This window comes from Globicephala melas, chromosome 15 (assembly GCF_963455315.2).
Source record: "Globicephala melas chromosome 15, mGloMel1.2, whole genome shotgun sequence".
NCBI lineage: Eukaryota > Metazoa > Chordata > Mammalia > Artiodactyla > Delphinidae > Globicephala > Globicephala melas.
This window is the reverse complement of record NC_083328.1, coordinates 28,402,934-28,427,746: the sequence shown is the minus strand read 5'-3', so window position 1 is coordinate 28,427,746 and position 24,813 is coordinate 28,402,934. Positions and strand designations below refer to the sequence as shown.

At 39.4% G+C, this 24,813-nt stretch overlaps 1 protein-coding gene across 6 annotated transcripts in view; it reads right to left on the bottom strand.

Annotated features, from left to right (window-relative positions):
- Positions 1-24,813, bottom strand: part of TXNDC11 (thioredoxin domain containing 11) — a 67,326-nt gene that overhangs the window by 35,703 nt on the left and 6,810 nt on the right. For 2 of the 6 annotated variants that reach the window (XM_030883968.3, XM_030883966.3), the window contains 4 exons: positions 23,885-24,101; positions 20,609-20,706; positions 17,076-17,205; positions 6,024-6,117 (listed from right to left, as the gene is read on the bottom strand). In XM_030883968.3, the coding sequence (XP_030739828.1) occupies positions 6,024-6,117; positions 17,076-17,205; positions 20,609-20,706; positions 23,885-24,101 (539 nt within the window). Of the gene's footprint in view, positions 1-6,023; positions 6,118-17,075; positions 17,206-20,608; positions 20,707-22,345; positions 22,476-23,884; positions 24,102-24,813 lie in introns of those variants that run through there. The other 4 variants (XM_060284104.2, XM_060284106.2, XM_060284105.2 and 1 more) reach the window with 4 other exon arrangements.

Below are 24,813 nucleotides of genomic sequence, written 5' to 3'. Positions count from 1 at the left end.
GGTATGGGAACAAAAGGTATGGAATTTCTAATGTGTATTAATCAGCACCCAGAGGGCCTCAGAACACAGGCAGCTAGTTAGAAAAAGATTTCCCTCTTTAAGCGAGTACAGTGACAACAAATGAGATTATGTGGGAAAACCAGTGACCTAGAACCTGTTTCATTCACGGAGAATTGTTAAACCCAATGCTTGGTCCAAACTCCCAAGAGTGAGACCCAGGAACCTGAGAAAATAAAGCAATTTCAGAGTCAACCTTGCCTAAGAAGTCAATCCCTTGTCTTTCCAATGACTTTAAGAATGTCACTTTCAGGATAAGAAAATCCTACTTTTCAGACCTCTTGATGTTGTACAAAGTTTCACAAACTAACAGAAAAGTGCTCCAAAAAAGCTTTATTTGTGAAAAAGGATATGGAGGAGGGAGCTTCTTGTGCCCTGACTCAATTCTACCAGCAAATCACAGCACCATCAGACGCCACCTAGTGGAGTAGAGGGACCCTACACTGGAATTACTTCTTCCTCTAAAAAATTCATTACAACAGTATTTTCCAAAGGTGTTCCTTAGAAAACTAATGCCACAAGGTTCCCTGTCAACTATGTTTAGGAATTCCTAAAGGTGAATGAAGGGAGTGGAAACGATGTCTTTAGTTAACAGTTTAGTGTATTTTGAAGATGACATTTAAGTATCATGTGAATTTCAATTCAACCCATGAGAACTCTAGTGTCGGGATGGCAAGAAGCCAAGAAAAAAGAGTAAGGAGAATGAGCCAGGCAGGGACTCCATCTAGTCCAGTGGGAGTGATTCCTGCACACTGGTCTATGGAACCTGAAAGGCCAGGCATGAGGAGAGGTGGTGGTGGGAGGGGATCCAAAATGACTCAACATCCCTCTGCCAAAATCACTCCAACCTGAGCAATTTCAAGGTAAAGTATCATTTAACTAGTCATTCATTCAAACTTTTAGCTAAATTGTTAAGAGATGTAGGAGAAAGACAACAAAACCTTGGCCTCAAGGCGCTCAATAAATACTGTCTGAACAAATCAGCTCAAATTTTGGTGGGACAGATGTGCAGTCAGTTCCACAGCAAGAACACCATGCAGTACTGTCATCCCTTGGTGTCCACAGGGAATTGGTTCCAGCCCCCCATTCCCCTTGGATACCAAAATCCATGGATGTTCAAGTCCCTTATATAAAATGGCATAGTGGGCTTCCCTGGTGGCGCAGTGTTTGAGAGTCTGCCTGCTGATGCAGGGGACACGGGTTCGTGCCCCGGTCCGGGAAGATCCCACATGCCGCGGAGCGGCTGGGCCCATGAGCCATGGCTGCTGAGCCTGTGCTCCGCAACGGGAGAGGCCACAACAGTGAGAGGCCCGCGTACAGCAAAAAAAAAAAAAAAAAAAAAGGAAAAAAAAATGGCATAGTATTTGCATGTAACCTATACACGTCCTCTGGTATACTTTAAATCACCTCTAGATTACTTATAACAACTAATAGACTGTAAATGCTAAGTAAACAGTTGTAATTACAACATAATGCTATGGAAGTAGTTGCCAGGTACATGATACATTCAATTTTTGCTTTTTGGAGCTTTCTGGAATTTTCTTTTCCCTAATATTTTCGATCCAGGATTGGCTGGATCCAAAAGTAAAGAACCTGTGGATACGGAGGGCCAACTACACAAAAAACAGCAGATATAGAGTGCTCCAGGAAAAGGGAAGAGGAAGACCTGTGTCTGCTAGTCAGTCAAGGTACATACTATCTGGTGTAGATGCTTTTAAGAAAACAGACACAGTACTTACTTCAGGTGCTTTCAGCCAAAGGCTTTCTCATTAAACTGCTACAGATTTTCAGACTATTACTTTATTCACACACAACATACTTCACACATGATGTGGCCTTGTAAAACAAGCATTTACCCTTACCTCCACCCTCTCCAATTTTACAGACAGAGAAACTCAAACACAGAAAAGTTAAATGTTTTGTTCAAGTTTATAACCCTGCCAGGGGTAGACAAAGGCTAAGGACCAGATACTGCCAGATCCCAGGCCACTGCTTGTCCCCCAGGCGGCACTGCATTCCTTTTGAACAAAATTTGTTGCAAATTTTCTCTTTTAAAAGGTCACTGGGGCTTCCCTGGTGGTGTAGTGGTTGAGAGTCCACCTGCCGATGCAGGGGACACGGGTTCGTGCCCCGGCCCGGGAGGATCCCACATGCCGCAGAGCGGCTGGGCCCGTGAGCCATGGCCGCTGAGCCTGTGCATCCGGAGCCTGTGCTCCGCAACGGGAGAGGCCACAACAGTGAGAGGCCCGCGTACCGCAAAAAAAAAAAAAGTCACTGAATCATAACAGAATATAACATTTTACCAGAACACATTTTTACAGTAAATAATGAAATAATCATAAGATGGAAGAAAATCAAGTAAGCAACTTAAAAATATCAACCCCTCTACCAAATTTTCTTTAGGCCTGTCTGCCAAGATCAAAGGTGGAAAGGCTCCAAGAAGAACAGGCTCTGCAGTCTGGGAAGAGTGAAGAAGTACAGAGATGGGCTTCCCCAGGATCCTGAAACACACAGACTGCCAGCCCACAGTTAATCATTCAGCACTTTAAAAGGATTAACCATTAATGAGGGATGTGTAAGACCTTTTACAAAAAATTGAAAGGAAGGTTTGAATAAATTAATATCATGCTGTGATCCTAGAAAGGGAAGTTAAGTTTTATGAACATGTCAATTACCTCTAAGTCAACTTAAACATTTAATAAAATTCCAACCCAAATTCAGCCAAATGCATAGATGGATATAAAAGAATATTCCATAAAACACCAGAACTAGAGGACACTGAGTCCAGAGTTCACCAGGTAATTACTTACAACGTAAAAAATGAAATTATATTTACTCATATAAAAAGAGGGATCTAGACCAAGAGAAAACACAGAAATAGACCCAATTACATATTAGAAAATATTTTGTGATAAAACAGGCATCATCAAGATGAAGGATAAAGAAAGCATTATTTTGTGAATGGTGCTAATTGATTAGCCAATAAGAAGGGAGGAAAATCAACTGTGTTCTGTATTTTAAGCCAAAGTAAATCCAGGCAGCATAAAGTGCCAAATAACTTTAAAATTCAAAACGAAGTGAACTAATTAGTGACCAGATTTTTCTTAAGAAAATAAATCAAGAAAAAGAACCACAGATTTAACTACATGAAAATATAGAACTGCTAAATAAAAAATGATAAAGGTAAAATGGCTAGGAAAATAATGGACAGAAATATAACAAAAGGGTTACTGCCCACACCACCTAAGAGGAGGGCCGACATCAACTGACATATCAGCACCAAGTTGGAGAGCAATAGGTAAAGGACACAGGTAACTGAGATGTCCCCTCTCAGCAACCCCACAGCACCCAGGCAGGATGCTTCATATATGGTACCTTCTCCAAATATCTGTAGACTGATGGCCAGCTAGCTTCAAGAAACGAATGTTAGAGAGTATCCTGGCTATTTCTAAGGCAATTAAAAAAAAAAATTTAGGCAATGGAAAGATGTGTATTTTATATATGCTTGTGGCTTGGTGAACCAGGATATCTGCTTTCTACCACAACAGACTAAACACTTCCTCAGTTAAGCTCTCTATAACCAAATGTTAAGTTGTGTCAAATGTTCCTCAGGCCTCAATTTGTGTAAACAATAGAAACACAACAATGACCTAGAACTTACATTCCAAACTGTCCCATTAAAAAAAAAATCTGCACATGTTTCTCTTACTTAACACTGGTTATTAATAATAAGTAAAATACCATTTGACTCCAGGGTGGGAGAAAGAAAAGGGGAAAAAAACCCAGATGCTCAAGGCAAGATTTATTTTAGGTAATCCTTCCAAATTTGTCTTTTTCTTCTAAAAATGGTTCATTAAGCTCAAGTGGGAGTTTACCCAAAAAAATGGGGTATAAATTATCAATTAGAATGAACTCAGTTCTTGCAAAGTTCATATGCAGCAGGATTTTATAAGACCCAACCAGAATCACAAGAGAGTGAAGAAATGTAGTACAGGTAAATTGAGCTAGATTTATTCTGAGAAGAAATTTCATGTAATCATTTGTCAAAATTAGTGATTTGACCAAAAGGTTCATTTTGTACCTTCAAGTAGTTTTTATCCATTTATTACCTTCCTTGCTTAAAAAAAAAGAAAAAAACAAGGGTAAGTCAACTATACTTTAAAAAAAAAAAAGGGAGGAAAAAAGGCTACTATCTTATACTTAGAAAGGTTTTTCCAAAAAGAAGCAAAATTTTGGAAACCTCTGAATGAAAAAGATGAATCATAAACACACAATATAAGCCAACTGGATAACAAAACATCCTTCCAAATCTTGAAATAGCTTCTCCAACTCAAGTACTTGAATGCTGTCATCATTTTAGTGACTGACTCTAGGCTACCCTTTTATACATAATCTTCGAAGGACTTCATTTAGTTTTCTAAGAAGATTTTTGAACATCTATCTGCTTAAGCTTATTTAAGTTGATAGTACTTTGTTTTCAAAATTCAAACTCTGACTCACTGAGCCTTCTTAGTCACCTGAAGCTGTGCAGCTCAAAGTCTTTCAGGTGGACAGAAGACACACCTAATGTGACAGCTTCAGTTCCTCTCCCAGAGTCCCCTGCATGAAAAGCATGAATACAGTAGATTCTCTATGTATAAAACCTTAAGACAATGGACATATTAAAATAGCCAGTAGTATAATTATTTGACGTATTAATAGTATACTATTACAATACCCCCCCAAAATATTGAAGCAATGTAATATCCAGTAATAGGAGGATGACTACATATTTTTGGCTGACCTACTGAGGGAAAGATGACATGGCCATCAATCTGATCACTCATTTGGCAAATAGTGATTGAGCCCCTGCTATGTGCCAGATGCTGGAGAAAGAACACTAAACTGAAGACAGACAATCCCCACCCTCAGAAATCTCCCAGCCCAGGGAAGACAGACAGTAAACAAATCATCTCATAACTATACACATATTGGGTGGGCCAAAAAGTTCATTCAGGCTTTTCCGTAAGATGTTATGGAAAAACCCGAACGAACATTTTGGCTAACACAATAAATACAAACTATGTTGAATACTATGAAAGAAAACAACAAATCTCTCTCCAGGGGGGTAGACTGTGGATGTGATATTTGAGCTGGAATCTGAAGGATGAATAGGGGTTTGACAAGGGGACAGCTGGGCCCTGGGGAATGGGGAGGGAGAGGGCACATTTCAGGGAGAAGGACTAGCACAAAGGCCCTAGTGTGAGGAAGGAGGGGTGAGACTGGATACCAGTTAAGTGCCCACTGGCCTAGGGTAGGGGTGGGAAAGGGGCTTGGACCAGAGTGGTGACAAGGAGATGAGGAGCAGATCAAAGTATCTAGAAGAGAACTGACATAAGGTCATGGCTGATGCAGAGAAACAACATGGAGCAACACGAAAAAATGGGCAACATGAAAAATGTTTAATTTAAAAAGTAGGACACTCAAATAATACATGATTTAGCTAAGTAAAAAAATATATATGGATTTGAGAATAGTGAACCTGGCAGTAGGCTTATCCTGTAATGTGACATGACTTTCATCCTTATAGAAATACTTCTTGAAGAAAATGTATTCCTAAATTATGATACATCCAACTGACAAGACAACCACTGAAAACTTTGACCAAAATTTGTAACGCCACACAAAAAAAGAGATTATGATATAATAAAATTTGAAGTGCAAAATATATCATTGCAGATGCTGTGTGATCAAGCTACATTTAAAAAAATAATAGTCTCTAAACATTTAAGAGGCTATACTTGAAATAGCACAAAATTTTATTTGCCAGTGAACCATAAAATAATGTAATTATTTAACACAAATACAGAGAAAAAGAATCAAGAAAACTAAAATATATAATCATAAAGATAACATATTTAACAGAAAATATCAATATACAAACATTTCTGTTCAAGTACTAATGTCTTAATATGAATCATGTTTACCTTTCTTTAATGAATGTAACGCTGAAGTGAAGAAGGTCAAATAACCAGGAGGCTGGGGTGAGCCACTGAACTCAAAGTACCCGAGTACTCCAGGCTGCAGAACAAGAGCAGAATTAGTTGCCTGGGGTATCATTGGTCACTGCGTAAAGGGAAATATTTCAAAACAAGAAAGACATACCATTATAATTTAACAAATTCAATTTGTTGCATTTCATTTTTTAATAAGGCTTTGAAAAAAGTTGCCGGTTAGGGCTGACCTTTCCCTTCATTTAGACAACAAACAGGGCAGCTTTTACAGAGGCAATTCAGAGCTGAAACTTCCTAAGCAGGTCTTTCCACCCTCTGTGGACAGTTCTCCTACATCCCTGGTTTGAAACCTCACTGTCAAGTTCAAGCACTCACTTGCTTTTGTTTAGCAACTCCAGGCAAACTAGGTCAATGATCTGTAACCTTTCTTACATTTCTTCCTCAACCTCTTCCCCGCCTCACTCCAAACACACCTTCACACTTACTGGAAATCAGGCTACCTCTGACTGGCTCCACTGGTGCTCAAGGTCATCCTTTAAGGGGCTCCTTCTTCCCCACCACACGCAGAACCCAGCATTCCACAATGGCACCCCTCCTCTCTTGTCAGGTCAGTCTGCTGAGAGCCCTCTCGCTCCTCCACCCCAATTTCCACCTGCTCATTCCATTTCTCTAAGCTTAGCACAGAATACCCCACCATTCTGCCAAACCAATTAACTGTCCTCACCAGACACATTCTACCTTCTTGTGCAGAATAATTTCTTCCTTATTAGAAGGCCTTGTGGGCACTCGTTCTGTCTGGTTTTGTTCTATATGTTTTAAAAGCCCAACTGTGAGATTCTTGAGGAAAGAGTGCTGGGCTTGGAGTCAGAAGACCTAAGCTCAAGTCTGACAGTTAAATGATCTGGAGTGAACGCTTCAATGTGAAGCTCAGTTTCCTCATCTGGCAAATGGGGACCATTCATCATGGGGTTACTGAGAAGAATGAGCTTGATGAACTATAAAGCACTTGGCAAATGTAAAGGGTTCTTTCTAGCCCTAAAACACACAGCACTATGTTTTTAATAAATAATTTTGGAGCTGATTTGATCATTGGGACAACGTCAGATCCAAAAAGTACAACAGAAATTTAACCTGTTGGTAAAGTTTAAAATTGGTATGTTGTATAAAAGGGGAAATTTCTGATTGTAGTGGAATATGCTATACTATCTTTCAAATCTAAATCACCTGTTAATTCTAGTAAGATTCCATTTTAAATAGATCAATTGGTTTTCACTCTGGTAGAAACTGAGATAGTCAGAATGTTTAATCTTAACATCTAAAAAAATCTAGCAAATAACTAATTTCTCAAACAACTGAGGAAATCAGAAAGTAGTCATTGAAACAGGATTTTCTTTTTTTCTTTTTTTTTTTTTTTTTTTTTGCGGTACGCAGGCCTCTCACTGTTGTGGCCTCTCCCGTGGCGGAGCACAGGCTCCGGATGCGCAGGCTCAGCAGCCATGGCTCATGGGCCCAGCCGCTCCACGGCATGTGGGATCTTCCTGGACCGGGGCACGAACCTGTGTCCCCTGCATCGGCAGGTGGACTCTCAACCACTGCGCCACCAGGGAAGCCCCGAAACAGGATTTTCTTTTGCTAAACTCCTTAAAATGTTTTCAACAAGCTGATCCAGAATTGGCTCAATGTAGAATTATACAGTGTTTGGGTTCTTAAGGTTTCAAACCCAGGCTATGATGGTGTATAAGCCTTTCTACCATGAACAAAGGAAGATAAGATCTTCAGAAATTTTAGTCACTTAGTTAATACTGGATACAAGATAGAAATGAAAAGTAACAGAAAGAAAATAGACTCATTAGTTTCTTTCAATTCTGACCAATCTCCTAAACGAAATGGAATAAATTGGTTCTAAATATTAAGAAATGTTTCATGGCTAATAATTAAATGAGGTGAGTTTCAACCTCTTCTCCCATCATGTTATCTCAGGCGGCTTCACAGGAGGAGACATATGGCCCATAAACATGTATCTCTCTACATGCATGTATGCAACTACATATGTGTTTATGTAAATACACATCAATGGAAGTAAAAACGATGTGAATTCCAAGTCTTCATGAGAAACCCAGATTAAACATTTAAAAATGAATAAAGGTTAGACCATTTGCAGGGGTCCTTTACGGACCTTTCTACAGTGTAAGGGTTTATTCTTGCTGATGGCACCACTGCTACAGTTTTCCAAGGGGCTACATAGCTTCTATGAAAGAGCCTGTATCCTCAGAAGACCTCGTACTAAAATTTCCAAGTAGTTTGACCAAAGAAATTCCACAAACAATACAAACAACCCCATAAGTAAAATTATTTTTACTTTTCATTGCCAAAGAAATGAAATGAAGATCATAAGATTAAACAACTATATGAGAGGATTAAAGGTTGTATAAATTATAAAATACTAGCTCTTTGAAAAACAAGACGGGTTTCCCGGGTGGCGCAGTGGTTAAGAATCCGCCTGCCAATGCAGGGAACACGGGTTCGAACCCTGGCCCGGGAAGATCCCACATGCCGTGGAGCAACTAAGCCCATGTGCCACAACTACTGAGCCCGTGCTCTACAGCCTGCAAGCCGCAGCTACTGAAGCCTGCACGCCTAGAGCTCGTGCTCCGCAACAAGATAAACCACTGCAATGAGAAGCCCGCGCACCACAATGAAGAGTAGCCCTTACTCTCCGCAACTAGACAAAGCCCAAGCCCACGTGCAACAACGAAGACCCAATGCAGCCAAAAATAAATTAATTAATTAAAAAAATATATATATATATAAAATAAAACACAAGAAACAGGCAAAGTATATTTTAGGTACTATTTTTCAAATATTCACAATACTGTGAGTCTGTATTAAATTTTGAAAAGTGGCATGTTTAAGGATATAACTTAAAATTAACATTTCAAAATAATAAAAAGAGGAAATAACGTGAAGTGATAGTTATCTGTTTATTTCTATTGCAAATTATCATTTAAAAGTTATTAAACTGGCTCTGGTTACACTTTAGGTAAAATAAATTTTGCAATCATTTCCCCAAAGTTTCAGTGTCTCTCCAGGCAAAGCTGTATTTGAGAAATGATTACACATTTCAGAGTTCCCTCCATAGTTCTTTCTTAAATCTGGAAAAAGGGAAGTTTGGGGAACAAAACACATGTATATTCACATAGGTCTACACCCCTTGTTTGCTGGGTTGCAAATAAACCCAGGGGCTGGTTCAAAGCAGACACCTTGGCCCCTGCCTCTTACTTTTGAGGTTCTCTTTCAGATGAGCAGGCCAAGCACGTGAGCCAGCCTGACCCTGGGCTGAGGTTGGAGTGGAAGGCTGCTGGCACGCAGGCTGTCCCTCTTCACTCTGATGCTCACCAACATGTAAAGATGGTCCAACCGCAGGTTCCAGCTGCAGTGTTTCCATCAGTCCCTCCCAAATGCCTGGATGGCTGCCAGGTGAATAGAACAGCCACAGGAACCTAACTGCCAGCATTCCTCTTTCCTTCATTTGCCCAACAAATCAAAGGTGTAATCAGGACACACCACAGTCACAAGACACCTCCGTGCCCTCATCTCCTACCGCTCTCCTCTCTGCTCCGCACCCCCCATCCTGTTCCTCCCTCAGGACCTTTGCACTTACTGCTCCTGCTTCCTGGAGGGCTTTCCCCAAATTTCCTCAGGGATGGATCATAGCACACAGGCTTCACTCTAAGTATCTGTTCAAATGTCATTTCCTCAGAGAGGTCTTCTCTGTCTTCTAAAATAGTTATGCCCACCCTCCCTGCTCTCATATCTATCTTATCACCCGTCTTTATTTCTCTTTGTAGCACTTATTACCTAATATTACCTTGTATGTTGTTTCCTAGGGCTGCCATAACAAATTATCACAAACTTGGTGGCTTAAAACAACAGAAATTTATTCTCACAGTTCTGGAGGCTAGCAGCCCCAAATCCAGGTTGCAGCAGGACTGTGCTCTCTCTGGAGGCTCTAGGGAAGAATCCTTCCTTGCCTCTTTCCTAGCTTTTGGTGGCTCCAGGCATTCCTTGGTTTAAGGCTACATCACTCTGGTCCCTGACTTCATGTTCACAGGGCCTTCTTCCCTGTGGATTTAGGACCCATTCTAAATCCAGGATGATTTCATCTTGAGATCCTTAATTAATGACATCTGTACAGACACTATTTCCAAATAAGGCCACATTCTGAGCTTCTGGGTGGACACAAATTTTGGGGGGATACTACTCATCCCCCTACATCTTGTTTATTTATTTTCCTGTTTGTTGTCTATCTCCACATTTTTTTTCTTTTTTTTGGTGCACTGCGCAGCACGTGGGATCTTAGTTCCCCGACTGGGATCAAGCCTGCGCCCCCTGCATTGGAAGTGCAGAGTCTTAACCGCTGGATTGCCAGGAAAGTCCCCTATCTCCATATTTTAACTCCATGAAACACAAGCTCTCACTTGTTCATCACTACATTTGCAGCTCAGACAGTGCCTGGCACAAAGCAGGCACAAAATAAACATTTGTTAAAGACTGAATGGGGACAAAAAGATAAATAAGACAAAGCTCCTCCTCACCGAGTTTACAATTTAGTGAAGAACAAAACATGAGTACCAGATTATAACTTGACCCAGTCTGTGTGTTTCAACTCCATTTAATGATGTACAGTATATTCAGTACCTCCTATAATGAGGAGGCTGGAAATAGGCTATTTATAGGAGGCCAGCACATCCTCACCAGCATAAAATATTTATTTTCCTAAGTGAGCACCATTTGCAGTATGGCATAAATTTCAGCAGATGGTGTACATGCCCTCTAGTGGCCAAGAGAATAGTTACCTCAGTGTGTTTTTTTCCTCAGTGGCAACTGAAATATTTCTGCATTAATGTTAACTCACACTTAGAAAATTTAAAGCTACTTAATTCACAGTCGTATAGAACTATGAGTTAACAGAAACAGTATCAAGTTATGTGTGTAACATTCAGGGTACAAACAACCCTCTTACTAACAAACAACAGGATAACAGCAGGTACCAGGCAGTCTACTAGGTTTTTCTCCGAAGTGCTCAGGTTTCTGTCACCTGGCAATTTACCCAATGCCCTGCTTCTCCCTCCAAACAATCCCCAAGCCTTCTCCTATCTCACTTAAAACAACTTGGTTTACCAAAACTGCTAAGAACAAATGAATGGATGTGTGCTAAATCACTGCTCTTAAATAAATTATAGAAATTCATGAAAAGATTTCAAAAATATTTTGGCTACAGATATAAGAGTTCTAAATAATACTGTTGGCATTTGGTGGGTAGATTATAAGGTACAAATCAGATAATTCTGTCACATTCTTTAAAATATAAAAAAGAAAGCATTATTGATGTAGAAGCTACCGACATTTAAGACAAGTATGTCTAAAAAATACTGACAAATGAGCCCTAAAACTGTGACCGTGAAAGTGACATTACCATATTTGGTTCTATCCCCTTTCCAATCAACTTAATGTCTATCCAAAATAAAAATGACACTGGGTTATGTTTGCCTATGTTGTCCACAAGTAATAAATTAAATTGTCCTGTCTGTATCTTAAATATGCAGAAGAATTTTCAAGGAAGAGGAATTCTACAACTGGAGTAAATGAAAGAAGCAGAATTTCTTAACATGGTTTGCAACAAGATGACTTAAAGTTCCTGATCTCCCTCTGCGGTGTCCACCAGAAAGTCCACTTAGTTTTTAGCTACATTCATTATTTATAAGGCAGGTATGATTTTAGTGCATATCTGGGAAGAAAATTCTGGACTCTACCCAGCCTCAATACTGTGATTATCATACATAGAACACTCCCAGTTCTGCAGAATAAATGCTAATGACCCAATTAATAACAGGAAATGGTAAAACTCTACTGCTTTAACAGTAAGTCAATAGCCACGGCCCATCCTTTATCACTAATTATTCTTAGAACCATTCCTAAAGATGAAGGAAAAAAGTTACAGTCAAATTAAGAAGCTGACTTTCAAAAGTTTTCCTTCATGAAAAAGGAAGATTCAAAAATGACATTAAATAATTAAATATTCAAAGTTTTAACCTCTAGATACATAGTGAAGTTTCAAGTCAGAGACCTTAAACATTCCTTTGTGTACAAGGAAGAATTTTGGGAGCCAGAAGACCTAGGCTACAGTCCAGTCTCCACTTAGGGTACATCACACCCAGTCTGTACCTTATCTTCTTAATCTGTTGAAAGGATCTACAATTTCCATCTATCTCACATGGCTGTTGGGAAGATTAGAAGTAAAAGCACTTGAAAACTGAAGGGCACTTACCAATGAATAGTCTATTCATTTTTTATTTGCTAATAATGTCTAAAGTATTTTGGAATCTACAGAATAAAGTATTTGAACCATCACTCTTTTTTTTTTTTTTTTTTTTTTTGCAGTACGCGGGCCTCTCACTGTTGTGGCCTCTCCCATTGCGGAGCACAGGCTCCGGACGCGCAGGCCCAGCAGCCATAGCTCACAGGCCCAGCCGCTCTGCAGCATGTGGGATCCTCCCGTACCAGGGCACAAACCCGTGTCCCCTGCATCGGCAAGCGGACTCTCAACCACTGCGCCACCAGGGAAGCCCATAATCATCACTCTTTTAATGTCTTTCTACAATGTTCAGTAAATTAAAGGCAAAATTGTTTTCCTAAAAATTACATCTCGGGGAACTAAGATCCCACCTGCTGTGGGGCAACTAAGCCTGTGTGCCACAACTAGAGAGCCTGTGCACCAGAACTACTGAGCCCGCTCACTCTAGAGCCCCCGCGCCACAACTAGAGAGAAACCCGTGCACCACAACAAAGAGCCCGTGTGCTGCAATGAAAGATCCCGCATGCTGCAAGGAAGATCCCACGTGCCGCAACTAAGACCCGATGCAGCCAAATAAATTAAAAAAAAAAAATTGCACCTGGTTTCAGTGTCATATTTTATAAACATAAAAGTATGGAGAATGATGCGTAATCTGATTTGGGTAGGTTTGAGATATCTAAGTCAGATAAAATATTTTCCATTGGTTAAAAACTTCTACTCTTCTAGGTAATTCATTATCAAATCATCTGAAACAGGCTTTTAAAAGGATTCATCTGTAGGACTTATAAAAATTCAAACCAAGCTAGAATTAGAGCATTCCTGTTTATAATAGCAATAGAAGCGTATGTGAATAGAGTTCAGTATACGTATAATAAAAGTTTATGTCAATATGGGAAGTTGTTAATTTCAGGGTATCATCACTTCCCAAGTAATAAACCCTAACTACACAATCTTATGATGATCCAAACTGTTCGCAAATATCTGGATTAGAGACAAACTTATGAGTAATCAATGTGTGTTTTTAAAATGAGGGGAAATTTATCAAATGCACTCCTATAAGACGTCACAAACACATCTAGAGATAGAAGCAAAAAACAAAGCCATCCTAACAAACCTTAGAAGTGCCACAGAAACATTAAATAATTATTTCAGCCCAATTTTGGTATACCTAAATTTAAACACATTTGATATTGAAATCTATATAAAAATATAAATTAGGAGACAAGGCTCTTGATCAAAACAAGTATCTTTCATACTAAGACTTCTTTAAATCATCAAGACCCTTAACACATTTAGGATGCATACTTTTTAGGGGGGTGATTGTGGTACAGACAAACAATTTGAGTAGAAAGTTGAATATCAGGGACATCTATTGATGACAACATAACTCACTCCTGGCTCTAGCTCCCCACAGGTAACACTCCAGAATTTTCTAGTTAAGGCACTGCTTAATTTTCATCTTCTTTCTACTGATACTGTTATAAGCAGATAAACTTGCAACAATTAGATTGTGGCATTCTGTGTGCTACATGAAAAAACGTGTTTATACTAGGACCTGTGGGGCATCCTTAAGGCCTTATTTGGGGAAACAATAATTGAGAGCAGTGGCTCTCAACTGAGGTGATTTTGCCCCCCTAAGGGGCATTTGACAATGCCTGGATATTTTTGGTTGTCACAAGTAAGAGGGGGGTGCTACTGGTAACTAGTAGGTGGAGGCCAAGGATGCTGCTAAACATCCTGCAAAGCACAGGACAGCCCCCAACAACACAGAATTATCTGATTCCAAATGTCAATAATGCTGAGGTTGAGAAACCTTAACTTAGAGGAATGTCTGAAAGTATATTATGCTCCAGAGTGGGGCCTCCCAAAATTCCTTTATCTTTCCTATTTATTTAACTATCAAAAACCATGACAGTGGTTTCATTTCTAGATCTGGAATTTTGTCTTTATGTTATCTTACAGAGAGTAAATGAAATTGATATCACTTCTTCCTAGGCAGTATTTGGTATGTTTCACAAGATAAATGGCTTCACATTTGAAACCACGCTGGGCATGACTCCCGAGTTCTTTCACAATTAATCAAATACTGCCTCTTGCCAACCCAACAATTTCATCTCCGTGAAAAGAAGCCCAGCAAAGATGATTCTAACGTGATAAAAGCCATCTACAGCTTTCGGGAGGCACTTGAAAGGCTGACAGAAGCTATACAGCGTCCCAGCTTGGCAGCACTCTCTTGGGTCTCATCTTAAAGGCAGTCTCATCATTGCTGTACATCTTCTAATTAAGTGGGCTGCCAAAAAACAACCTTGAGTAATGTTGTATGGACTCAATGTCAGACTTGGAGCATAATCTCTGAAAGTGCTGCTGGAAAGCAGGTACAAAGAATGCAACTGCTCAAGGTCAGGAATCATCCTGGCTGCTCAGTCATAACCATGCACTTGTCTCCCCTGCAGATCCAACTACAAAGACACTACAAACATCTTAGAGGCAATAAATAAAAAAGGAGTAGAAAGATCTCTGATACAGATGCTCAAAGGCATTGTGTCAAAAATACTTTCCCAACCACAAATGATGAAACTTCTTCTGTCTGCCTCTTTCCAGCCTCTAAACTTCACCAAAGCCAGCAGTCAGGAGGGATTATCTGAGCCAACTCCCTTATTTCAGAGATGAGAAATCTGCATAAAATGCAGAAATCACAGATTTCTGTCAGGGCCAAAACCCAAGCGTCCAGAGTGCTAGCTGAGTCCGTCTTATCACATGACCTCTGCTAAGAACTATCTCAGAACTCTCTGGATACAAATCTCTGATAGAGCTGGATATAATAATAAAGCCACCTCTCTGTGCTCTTTTAAGGCTAAGCAATCTCAATTTTTTCCACACTCTTTTGGTGTAGGGTAAGTACATGCTGTATACTATTTGATGTTCCACAGCTCTTCTCCCATTTCTTTATTTTTTAGAAGATACTGACTGAAAATTTAAAGAAAAAACCAGAGGGTACCAATCTGGGCATGGTGTTCTATAAAAGTCCCAACAGAAGCTAAGCTGGAGGAAGAACTCTTGGCCCTTAAAGGTCATTTTTTATCACCTTAATTACAAAACAAACAAAAGGTGTTTATATCAATATAAGTTGGGAATTCCAGCAGGTGCTGTGCACATTTTGAGCTCTCTCAGTAGTGCTAAATATCCAGGATTTTTCCACAATGTCATTTTCACTGATAAAATTTCATTTATTAGGACTACATCCTAGCAGGCATTTCCTTTTTTTTTTTTTAATTTCATCCCTGTTTTACAGATGAGGAAATGGAGGCATAAAGAGGTTAAGTATAATACCAGCCGGAGGCCACACAGCTAATAAGGTGGAGATGAGTTTGGATTCAAGTCTGTCCAAGTCCTGATTCTTCACCATTTTGCTGGACCACCTCCAGTGACTGCTTGTCATCTGGTGCAAATCTATGTGAAAACCCACATCATGCAATCATTGCACCTAAAAGTTAAAAGGAATCTCAAGAAAACCCTGTTCCCGGGCCCTGACGCCTGACAGATGAGTGACCTGCCCCAAGTCACAGACCCAGTTAGTGCTGCCAAAGGGACTAGGCCCAGGCGCCCTGCCTCCTACTATAGCTCCTGCCCAAGTGCCTCCCAGGCAAAATGGGAGCAAGCCCATGAGGGGCACAGAAACCCACCCTTTATAAGAGTCAGGAAGCATTCACCCTAATGCACATCTGACAACTACAAGCAGAATAACTAGATAGTAACACTGCTGCTTAGAGAATCTGCTAATAGTTAACATAAAGTGTTCCTAACATAATTGAAAAAAGCTGTAAATGATGTTCTAGGGAAAGAAATTCACATCCTACCTACATAAAATATACATAGTGTAAAAGGTAAACTTCAACCAAGTGGTAACTGTTAAATTCTGAATTACTGAGGTGTGGATTCATATGGTTTTTATCTCTGTCAGGTACTTTTGGTCTTGATTTTGTTGTAGCTAAGTATCATTTTTACTTGTGCCCCAGTATGATTTTATACTTGATCCAATGAATTTTTTTGTGGAACTATTTTTATAATTTACTGAGATTGTTTTAAGCTTTATACTGGCCTCTCAATAAGCTGTCCTGAACACACACTGAGGATCCTACCAAAATAATCCATCAGGGGTTGACTGGCAATGGGAAAGCAGTAGAGAAGCCATGTTAGGAAACTTTCTGTTAATGAACCTTGAAATTGTTATGCACTTAATAAAACAGAAAGGAACATATTCCTAGTTTTGTTTTGCTTTTTTAAAGCTAAACTACAACTGACAAGAAAAACCACGGATCTGAGTAAAATGCTGTAAGCAACAAATAAAATTTTTGGAAATCTGTAGCTGCATAAAAATTATAAGTTAATTTTTACATACTCTAACTTAATTGTGAGACAAACTGAAAGTCTGTTAAAAATTCCTGAATAAAAAATAGATAAGGTTTTGCAAGTATTTTACTCTCTAAAAACTCACTTGGCCAAACTATCCCTATAATCAAGTATCTCAAAAAGCATTTAATTGGGGCTTATCTCTAATGTGATCTTTTAATTGCTACAAATCAGGAGGTATAAAGACTCTTCTAATATAAACAATCCAATGCAACCCAGTGAAGCCTGGGGGAATGGGAGAAGATAGGAAAGATAGGTACCTCATAGTTTGAGAGAAAATCTAGTAATTCTGATTGAGATGGGATGTAGAGAAGTGGTTTCATCACACGGCGGACAAACTTCTCAATGTAAACAGCACTCATGGGGCCTTTGTATTCGATTGGTCCAAAACTAGTACCAAAAAAATAAAAATTAAAAATAATACATCACGCATTAAACCTGTAATATATACCTGAAATCATCAACATCACAAAATGAAAAAGTCTTGCTTTAGGATCCCAACTGTTTCATATGTAAGTAGCCTTCCTTGTCTCAGGAGGTAACTGGAGGGCCAATTAAGAACAAGCATTTTATGTAAGGGGGGGTACAAGGGGCCGTTACTTTTTTATATGAGCATAATTCTGCAAACTGAATTTCAGATCAAAGAACATTCATTCTAGTCTCTGAAAAAAATTAATTCTCACTATATTTCTTTAAAAAACAAAACAAAACAGACAGACGACCCTGGAAACTGACCAAATGCCAAAGGATTCCAGGATCTTAACTACACAATTCAATTGGGGGTGGGGGGGACGTAGGGGCAGACTTTCCAAGTCACTCCAAAATAAGGAACAAATTGAACAGTTGGTCCTTGGCCTACTAAAAAGTAGTTATTAAATATTCTTAGATACACTTACACAAAGGATCACTAAATGAAACTTAAACCTATTTAAAGCTTTATTACAACAACAAAAAATTATATGAAGGTATGAAATCAGGGACCTATACAAATGATCTTCCTTATTTTCCCCTCCAGTTGTGCTTGGGAATGCACAGGAATTTGATTTAGTATTGCTAAGCAATGCTTCCAACATTCAGTTATCCTAAGCTAATCAGAATCCTCACATGGCTTTCTTCAATCTTGCACAAAAGAGACATTGCTCAAATATAATTGGATGGTATGTGGTGGGGGTGAGGGAGTATGGTGAAATTCACCAATTCCATAACCATTCTTCTCTCTAAATAGAAATTGACATTAAGCTTACCTTTAATAGCAACAATAGAGCACAGTAAAGAAATGTATAAATGGTGATCACATAACTATAATATATGGTTACAGAAATTAACACACACATATAATGTGATGAGATAAACACAATTCTTCGGTGTGCACTGCAGAATATGATACCAGACAGAGGAATAGTAGCATGAAAAAAGTAAAAATAGCATTCTACATGCACAGCTGAGAGACTGGGTGAACAATTCTGTCAATTCAAGACTTACTACAACTCATTTGTTAACTAATTCAAGTTTTAAAATTACTACCACCACCAACCCCATCAACCACCACCAATTTTTAATTTAAAGGAAGAAATCAAAAAAATCATCTGATAACCTATTTTGTTGAGCAAAAAGGAGGCAAGTGATCTGGAAACCTCGTTACTCAAGCAAACAGGCTCTGCTGAGGTTCCCTGGTACCATGTTACAAGGGTCCCAGTGACTCGTAATGAGACGATCCCAGGATGCAGGATGTAGGACACGTTTTGCCAACACACTATAGCCATTGCCTTAGGACAAGCTGATCTAGGGCAGCTGAACTCTGCACAGAGTGTTTTGAGAAAACTACTTCCTGCTTCAGAGCCTTTTATAAACTGCCTTTGTAACTGGCATCAATACAAGCCAAAAAATGGAATCTACTTTCACAAAACAGAAAAGCCTGTTAATTTCTGTAAGCAGCTACTACTAGTTAAGCCATTACACAAACAGTAGCAGCAAGAACACACACAAACAGCAGTGGTCTGTCCAGTGATGAGACTCAAGGGCCATATTTGCAACCACCATTAGCCAAAAGAACCTCAAGACTACCAAATGCTCACAAGAGAGTTTAGTTGAAGGAACACATTCATTCATATGTGTATGTATAAAACAGAGGACTTGAAGATTCTTAAATAGAATATGAAAAGGCTACCTTTTGGGTACCTCTGTGCCTTAGCACTTTCTTCTATTTTTGGAACATCGGGAATGGTAGATGTTGAAACAGGTATTAATGGGTCTGAACTGACTTAAACAAGTAAAAGTTTAACAGGCAAAGATGAGGGGCAAGCACTTCAAGGCAAGTACCAGCCTCAAATTCCTCATGTGTAAAATGAGACGGTTGGACTAAGTATTTCTAAAGTTCCTTTCGTGTCCTTCCAATCTTTCTATAAAACTAAGAAAACAAATAGTGCAAGACAATGTTACACACCCACATATCCCAAAATGACATCTGTATTCAATTCAAGGGAACTCTTGTTATTTTAATGTCACATCAAGTTAAGTCTACCTCTGGGCAGCTGGCTTGGTTACATACAGTTGCACGACCTATACTCCCTGCTAGCCATCTGTGCCATATTTCCTATTTTGAAAAAAAGAAGCGCAGGGATCTCTCCAGGGGAAGCTTATCGCCCATTACACAGCACTGACTTTGAGATCCTTCAAGTATAACACCTTATACTTACCTTCCGGAAAACAAAAAAAGGTAACCATCAGAAAGTCACTCTGAGAAACTGTTCTTATACCCAGAGGAAAATTTGAGGGTGGAGATAGGGTAGGAAAGCATGTTTTTGCCCAAATACTATTTAATAGCTCCTGAGAAACAATACTCTGTTCCACACAAAGTTTATGTTAGAGACATGGGAATGAGCTGAAAGATGACAGATAATCCACAAATGATAGTCTGTTGATGTTTGTAATAAATCCCCATTGATTAAGGCCCAGGAATTTTAGAGGGAGGAAATAAAGCCTAAAAAAGTAAAGCTCTTACTGGTGAACTCTTCTTAAACCATTTTACAGTAACAAACTTTAAGCCAATTATACTACACAGAGTCCAGAATCCCATCTCCTGTCTCCAAAATCCTTCAAGTCAGATTTTAGACATAACTTAACACCCACAGCAAGGTCTGGGCAGTTCTCCAAAATGAAACACCAGTATTTCTGCAGCAAAATGAGTACAGTGGCACCTGATGTGGTATAAAGACTATAGGTGGCCCCTTGCTACTTCAGGCCAGATGAATGCATTTGGGGACAAAGTTCATGGAAGTCTTTCAGGTTTTAAAAGCTCTCTGGATTTCAGAATGATAGATTATGGGATTGCGGACTTGTAGTCTTTTTCTTCCCAATTTGAAAAGATGTTAGATACCCTCTTGACTATGCTATGCTGCCAGGTAATGGGATAAGGACTTCTGTATATTTTTATACCATAAAATACTTTTCAAACATTTGAAATGTTCAGCCACACAATGGAGTAACTGGTATAATAAAAACAATGCTATCGAATATGTAATGACATGAAAAAGTGTTCACAAAATAAAGAAAAAGCAGTTGAAGAGATAGTATTACTACATGATCCCATTTTTTAATTTAAAAAAGGGGGGGTGGATATGTATATTCACAGGAGGATATAAATCAAAACACACAGTGATTATGAATGGCTAATAAAATCACAGATCCTTTTATTTATTTTTGCTTATCTGTATTTTCTCAATTTTCTACAGTGAATATAACAAAAATCACTTTGAAACTGATAAACTTAATTGGAATTAGAATCGCTTCTTACCTCCGATGATACAGATATATTACAGGAAAATAAAAGAAGTGTTTCTGTTTTCTGCATTTCCCCTGATTCCACCAACAGTTAACTGCAACAAACAACACCTGCAAGCCAAAGAAGGTTTCAAATAACTATAAACAGCAACTGAAAAATTGCCAAGATTTAAAAGATAAAATTATAGAAATGGAACAATTCCTCTCTGAAACAGAAAGTATTAAAAAAATTGTTTTTTGAGTGTTCAAAGAAGGTCATCATTTACCACGACAAGGACAAACAAAGACACCTGTCCATAGTGTCCAGCTAGGACTCTGAATATTTTGGAGTCTGGCCCAAGAGGAGAATGATTTCCTTCAAATTCTGAAGTGAATGACACCAGCAAACTTTTTCTAAGCATGGTTACACTAAAACTCAGTAGTAGGATGTGTCTTTTGTTAGTCAAACTGAGCATCTGAGAAGGACAAAAATCTTACCTACAGATGAAATATCACAGATTTCAAAGGACCATTTTCAATTTTTTAATAACTATATTAAAAATGAATAAATAGATGACTAGAGCTATGCTCTAAAATGTACCATTAGATAGCAAAATATGGATTAAGTATGTGTTTATAGGTAAATGCTAAAGTATTTAAGGAGGAGTATCCCAATGTCCACAATTTACTTTGAAATGTACCCAAAATAAGATGGATTAACAGTTAGACTGTAGCAGAGTGTCTCACCTTTGCTACTACTGACATTTTGGGCTTGAATTTTTACAGGGTTTTTTGTTGATGTTATGTTTGTTTTTGTTGGGGGTGGGGTGAGGGGAGGCTCTTCCACACGCTGGATGCAGCATGGTGTAGGATCCCTGGCTTTTACTCCTTAGATGCCAGCAGCATCCCCCTCAAGTAGTGACAACCAAAGACCTCTCCACAGTCCCAAAGGTCCCCTGAGAGACAAAACTGCCTCTAGTTGAGAACCACTGATTAGAGGGATGGTAAGATGAACAAACACATGATAAAACAAGTGTAATAAAATGGTGATAGAATTTAAGTGGCAGGTATATGACCTTTGCTATATATTTTAAATTTTTTATAATAAAATATTGAAAACATATGAAGACTACAAATGAAAAGTCACTTTCAGATGCCTTATATTTAGATAGCAATATTGCTCAAAACTTAGTGGAAACTCACAAGAGCTCCTTTTATAGTCTATCTATTAGAAAGAAGAGCAACAATATCTTTACTAAGGTTGACATCTCAAAAATAGGGCACAATCTACCGTGTATGCTAATTTTATTAAGTAATGTGGCGCAAAAAATTTTTGCCTGTTTCCAAAAATAAACCCAGTCCTTTTCCCTACTGAGAACATAGAACAATAAGCTCTCAATTTAGAAGAAGCTGAAAAAATTTTTTGAAAAAAGCAGAGCCCATCAGCTGTGGACGGCACTGTAACCTCTACCATTTGTCCCGTGACCTTTAACAAACCACTCTGCCCTCTAAACCTGAGGTCCTGCTTCAGAGGAACCAGGCTACCAGCATCAGCTTGCAGGGCTGTCCTGAGGAACAGCACGGGCCTGCACACCAGCACACCATCCCTATAGTCACTCTGAAGGATATATTCCCTAAGCTGACAGTAAGATAACAAGTAATTGACACTTACCCTAAAATGAAACAGATTCTCCCCTTTTCCCCCACAAGTTCTCTAAATTTAGAAAACTTGGGGAGTGACTTACAAAGTGGTGATTTCCTTTAAGCTTACCTCCTAGTGCTCCCTTAGAGTCCTTTCCTCCCTGCAAGTGCTGGCTTGGTTACTATCAGCCATTTTTAAGGGGGGTGAGAGAGAGGAGTAAAGGGAAGACAAGGAATAGATCAATTCCATGGGTCCAAAGCTGGAACACAAAATCACAGCCCCCTCAGAATCAATGTTATACGGAATGAAGAGTTCTATTTAAATACTACTTGGTACTACACATTCAGGGATATAAAACAGTTAAAAAGGCTTTCGCAGGCTGGGCAGGAAGCCTAGTCACCATTTATAACATTGTTTCTAAGAAAAACCAACTGAGAGTTCCAAATGAACTTCTGGAACTCAGCTGCACCACAAGTTACCCCAGATCAGTGGGTGTCAGTAGCAGCCTCTTAGAAATCTACGGGATGCTTTTCTGCTGGTTGCAATGACTGGAGGAACTATAGGGCATGTAGTGGGCAGAGGCTGTGGTACATATCCTGCAATGTTCAAAACTGCTCTGCACAGGGAATAGTCATCCGCATCACCCAGAGCAGTTTTAAATGTCCTGCCAAATACTAATGTTGAGGGAAACCTGTTTGTTATTATTCAAGCTCAGAACCTAACTCCATTTTATATGTGAATCCAAAGCATGGCTTTTGTGTTCACTGAATTTCTTGGAAGACAACTTCTGTTTAATTGAAGGCAGAAAGTACTTTGTTTGGTTCAGAACTTACCAAGAGCTGTTCACCATTTAGAAAAATCAAATCACTGAGAGCAATGCCCTCATGGCACCTAAGTTGTCAACACATCCTACTTTTATGGGCCTGCATTTGTAACTGTCCCATTCACAGTGGTTCTACATAAAGGTACAGCACTTACATACTGAAACAACATGTGATTTAATTATACACCACTTTTCTTTTTCCCCCATCTTTGTGTTACAATTAGCACATTAGATTGGCTATTTTGAAATTATATGTATAGGGAAGTTTTATCATCTATGAATTCCTTTTGAGGACAGAAAAAGGGACATCATAAAATACATACATAAGGACAATGGGGATCCACTGGATTAAAAACCACTGCCAGACCGAAGGCATATATATCAATTGCCTATATATCCCTCTTATCTAACACAAAGGTGGCATTCATTAAATATTTGTTGAACATAGTTCTGGTCCCGGGATTTAAAAGGTCTGCCTAGTTACACTGTACTCATGACACATAAATTTCTCTTACATAAAATAACTAATCAGCAAATATCAAATGTATATTCAATGAGGATTTTCAGTCTTCCCACCGAAGCCAAACAGCATGGCACCCTGAGATAAGCACTGGCCTGCATCACAAGGAATTGCAGAATCTCCTCCCTCTCCTGCCTCTGACCAACTATGACCATCACAGTCAGAAATTCTATTTCTTTATAGAAGGCTTTACAATTTACGAAGAAAGGCTCCTGGCCTTCACCCTGGCAAAATCAGCCATCTGGGTAAGGTGTCTCTATGGGGATAACCAGCCCTGCACAGGAACTGACGGTCATTTGATTCTCAGGCTGAATGTCAGCATTACCTGGTCTGAAAGCTGACTCGCTACTTGTTCAATTTCTGCCCTGGCGGCGATGGACTGTCCACACCACGGAGCGTAGAAGAACAGGAGCACCACCTCCGAATCCTGGCGAATGTGCTCTGCGTAGTCCAGCTGCCCCTGGAAGAGGTCAAGAACCGGAGACCTCGAGGAGAAAAAGCTGACCGGTGGCTTTGCTGGAATTATCACATCTTTTGCTCGACTAAAAAAAGAGCAAACACAAACAAGATTGTTTAGTTTATCTTCTTCTAACAACAGCTCTGTGTGGAAGAAGAATGAAGCTTAAAAGAAAAGTCTTCTTTTGAAAAAGAAAATGGAGTTCCCAAAACACTGACCTGGAGTACAAAAGTAATATTTTGTGCTAAGTTAAGGCAACATTTGGCTGAGAGAATGCAAGATATGAATAACACGCTAAAACAATTCTTGGACTTCCCCAGTGGCGCAGTGGTTAAGAATCCGCCTGCCAATGCAGGGGACACGCATTTGATCCCTGGACCGGGAAGATACCATGCCTCGGAGCGACTAAGCCCGTGCACCACAACTATTGAGCCTGCACTCTAGAGCCTGTAAGCCACAACTACTGAGCCTGCGTGCCTAAAGCCTGTGCTCCGCAACAAGAAAAGCCACAGCAATGAGAAGCCTGCGCACCACAACGAAGAGTAGCCCCCACTTGCCGCCACCAGAGAAAGCCCGCACACGGCAACGGAAACCCAGTGCAGCCAAAAATTAAAAAACAAATATATAAATAACAAAAATGATTTTTTAAAAATTTATTTTATTTATTTATTTTTGGCTGTGTTGGGTCTTTGTTGCTGTGCGCGGGCTTTCTCTAGTGGTGGTGAGCGGAGCTACTCTTCTTTGTGATGCGCGGGCTTCTCACTGCGGTGGCTTCTCTTGTTGCGGAGCACGGGCTC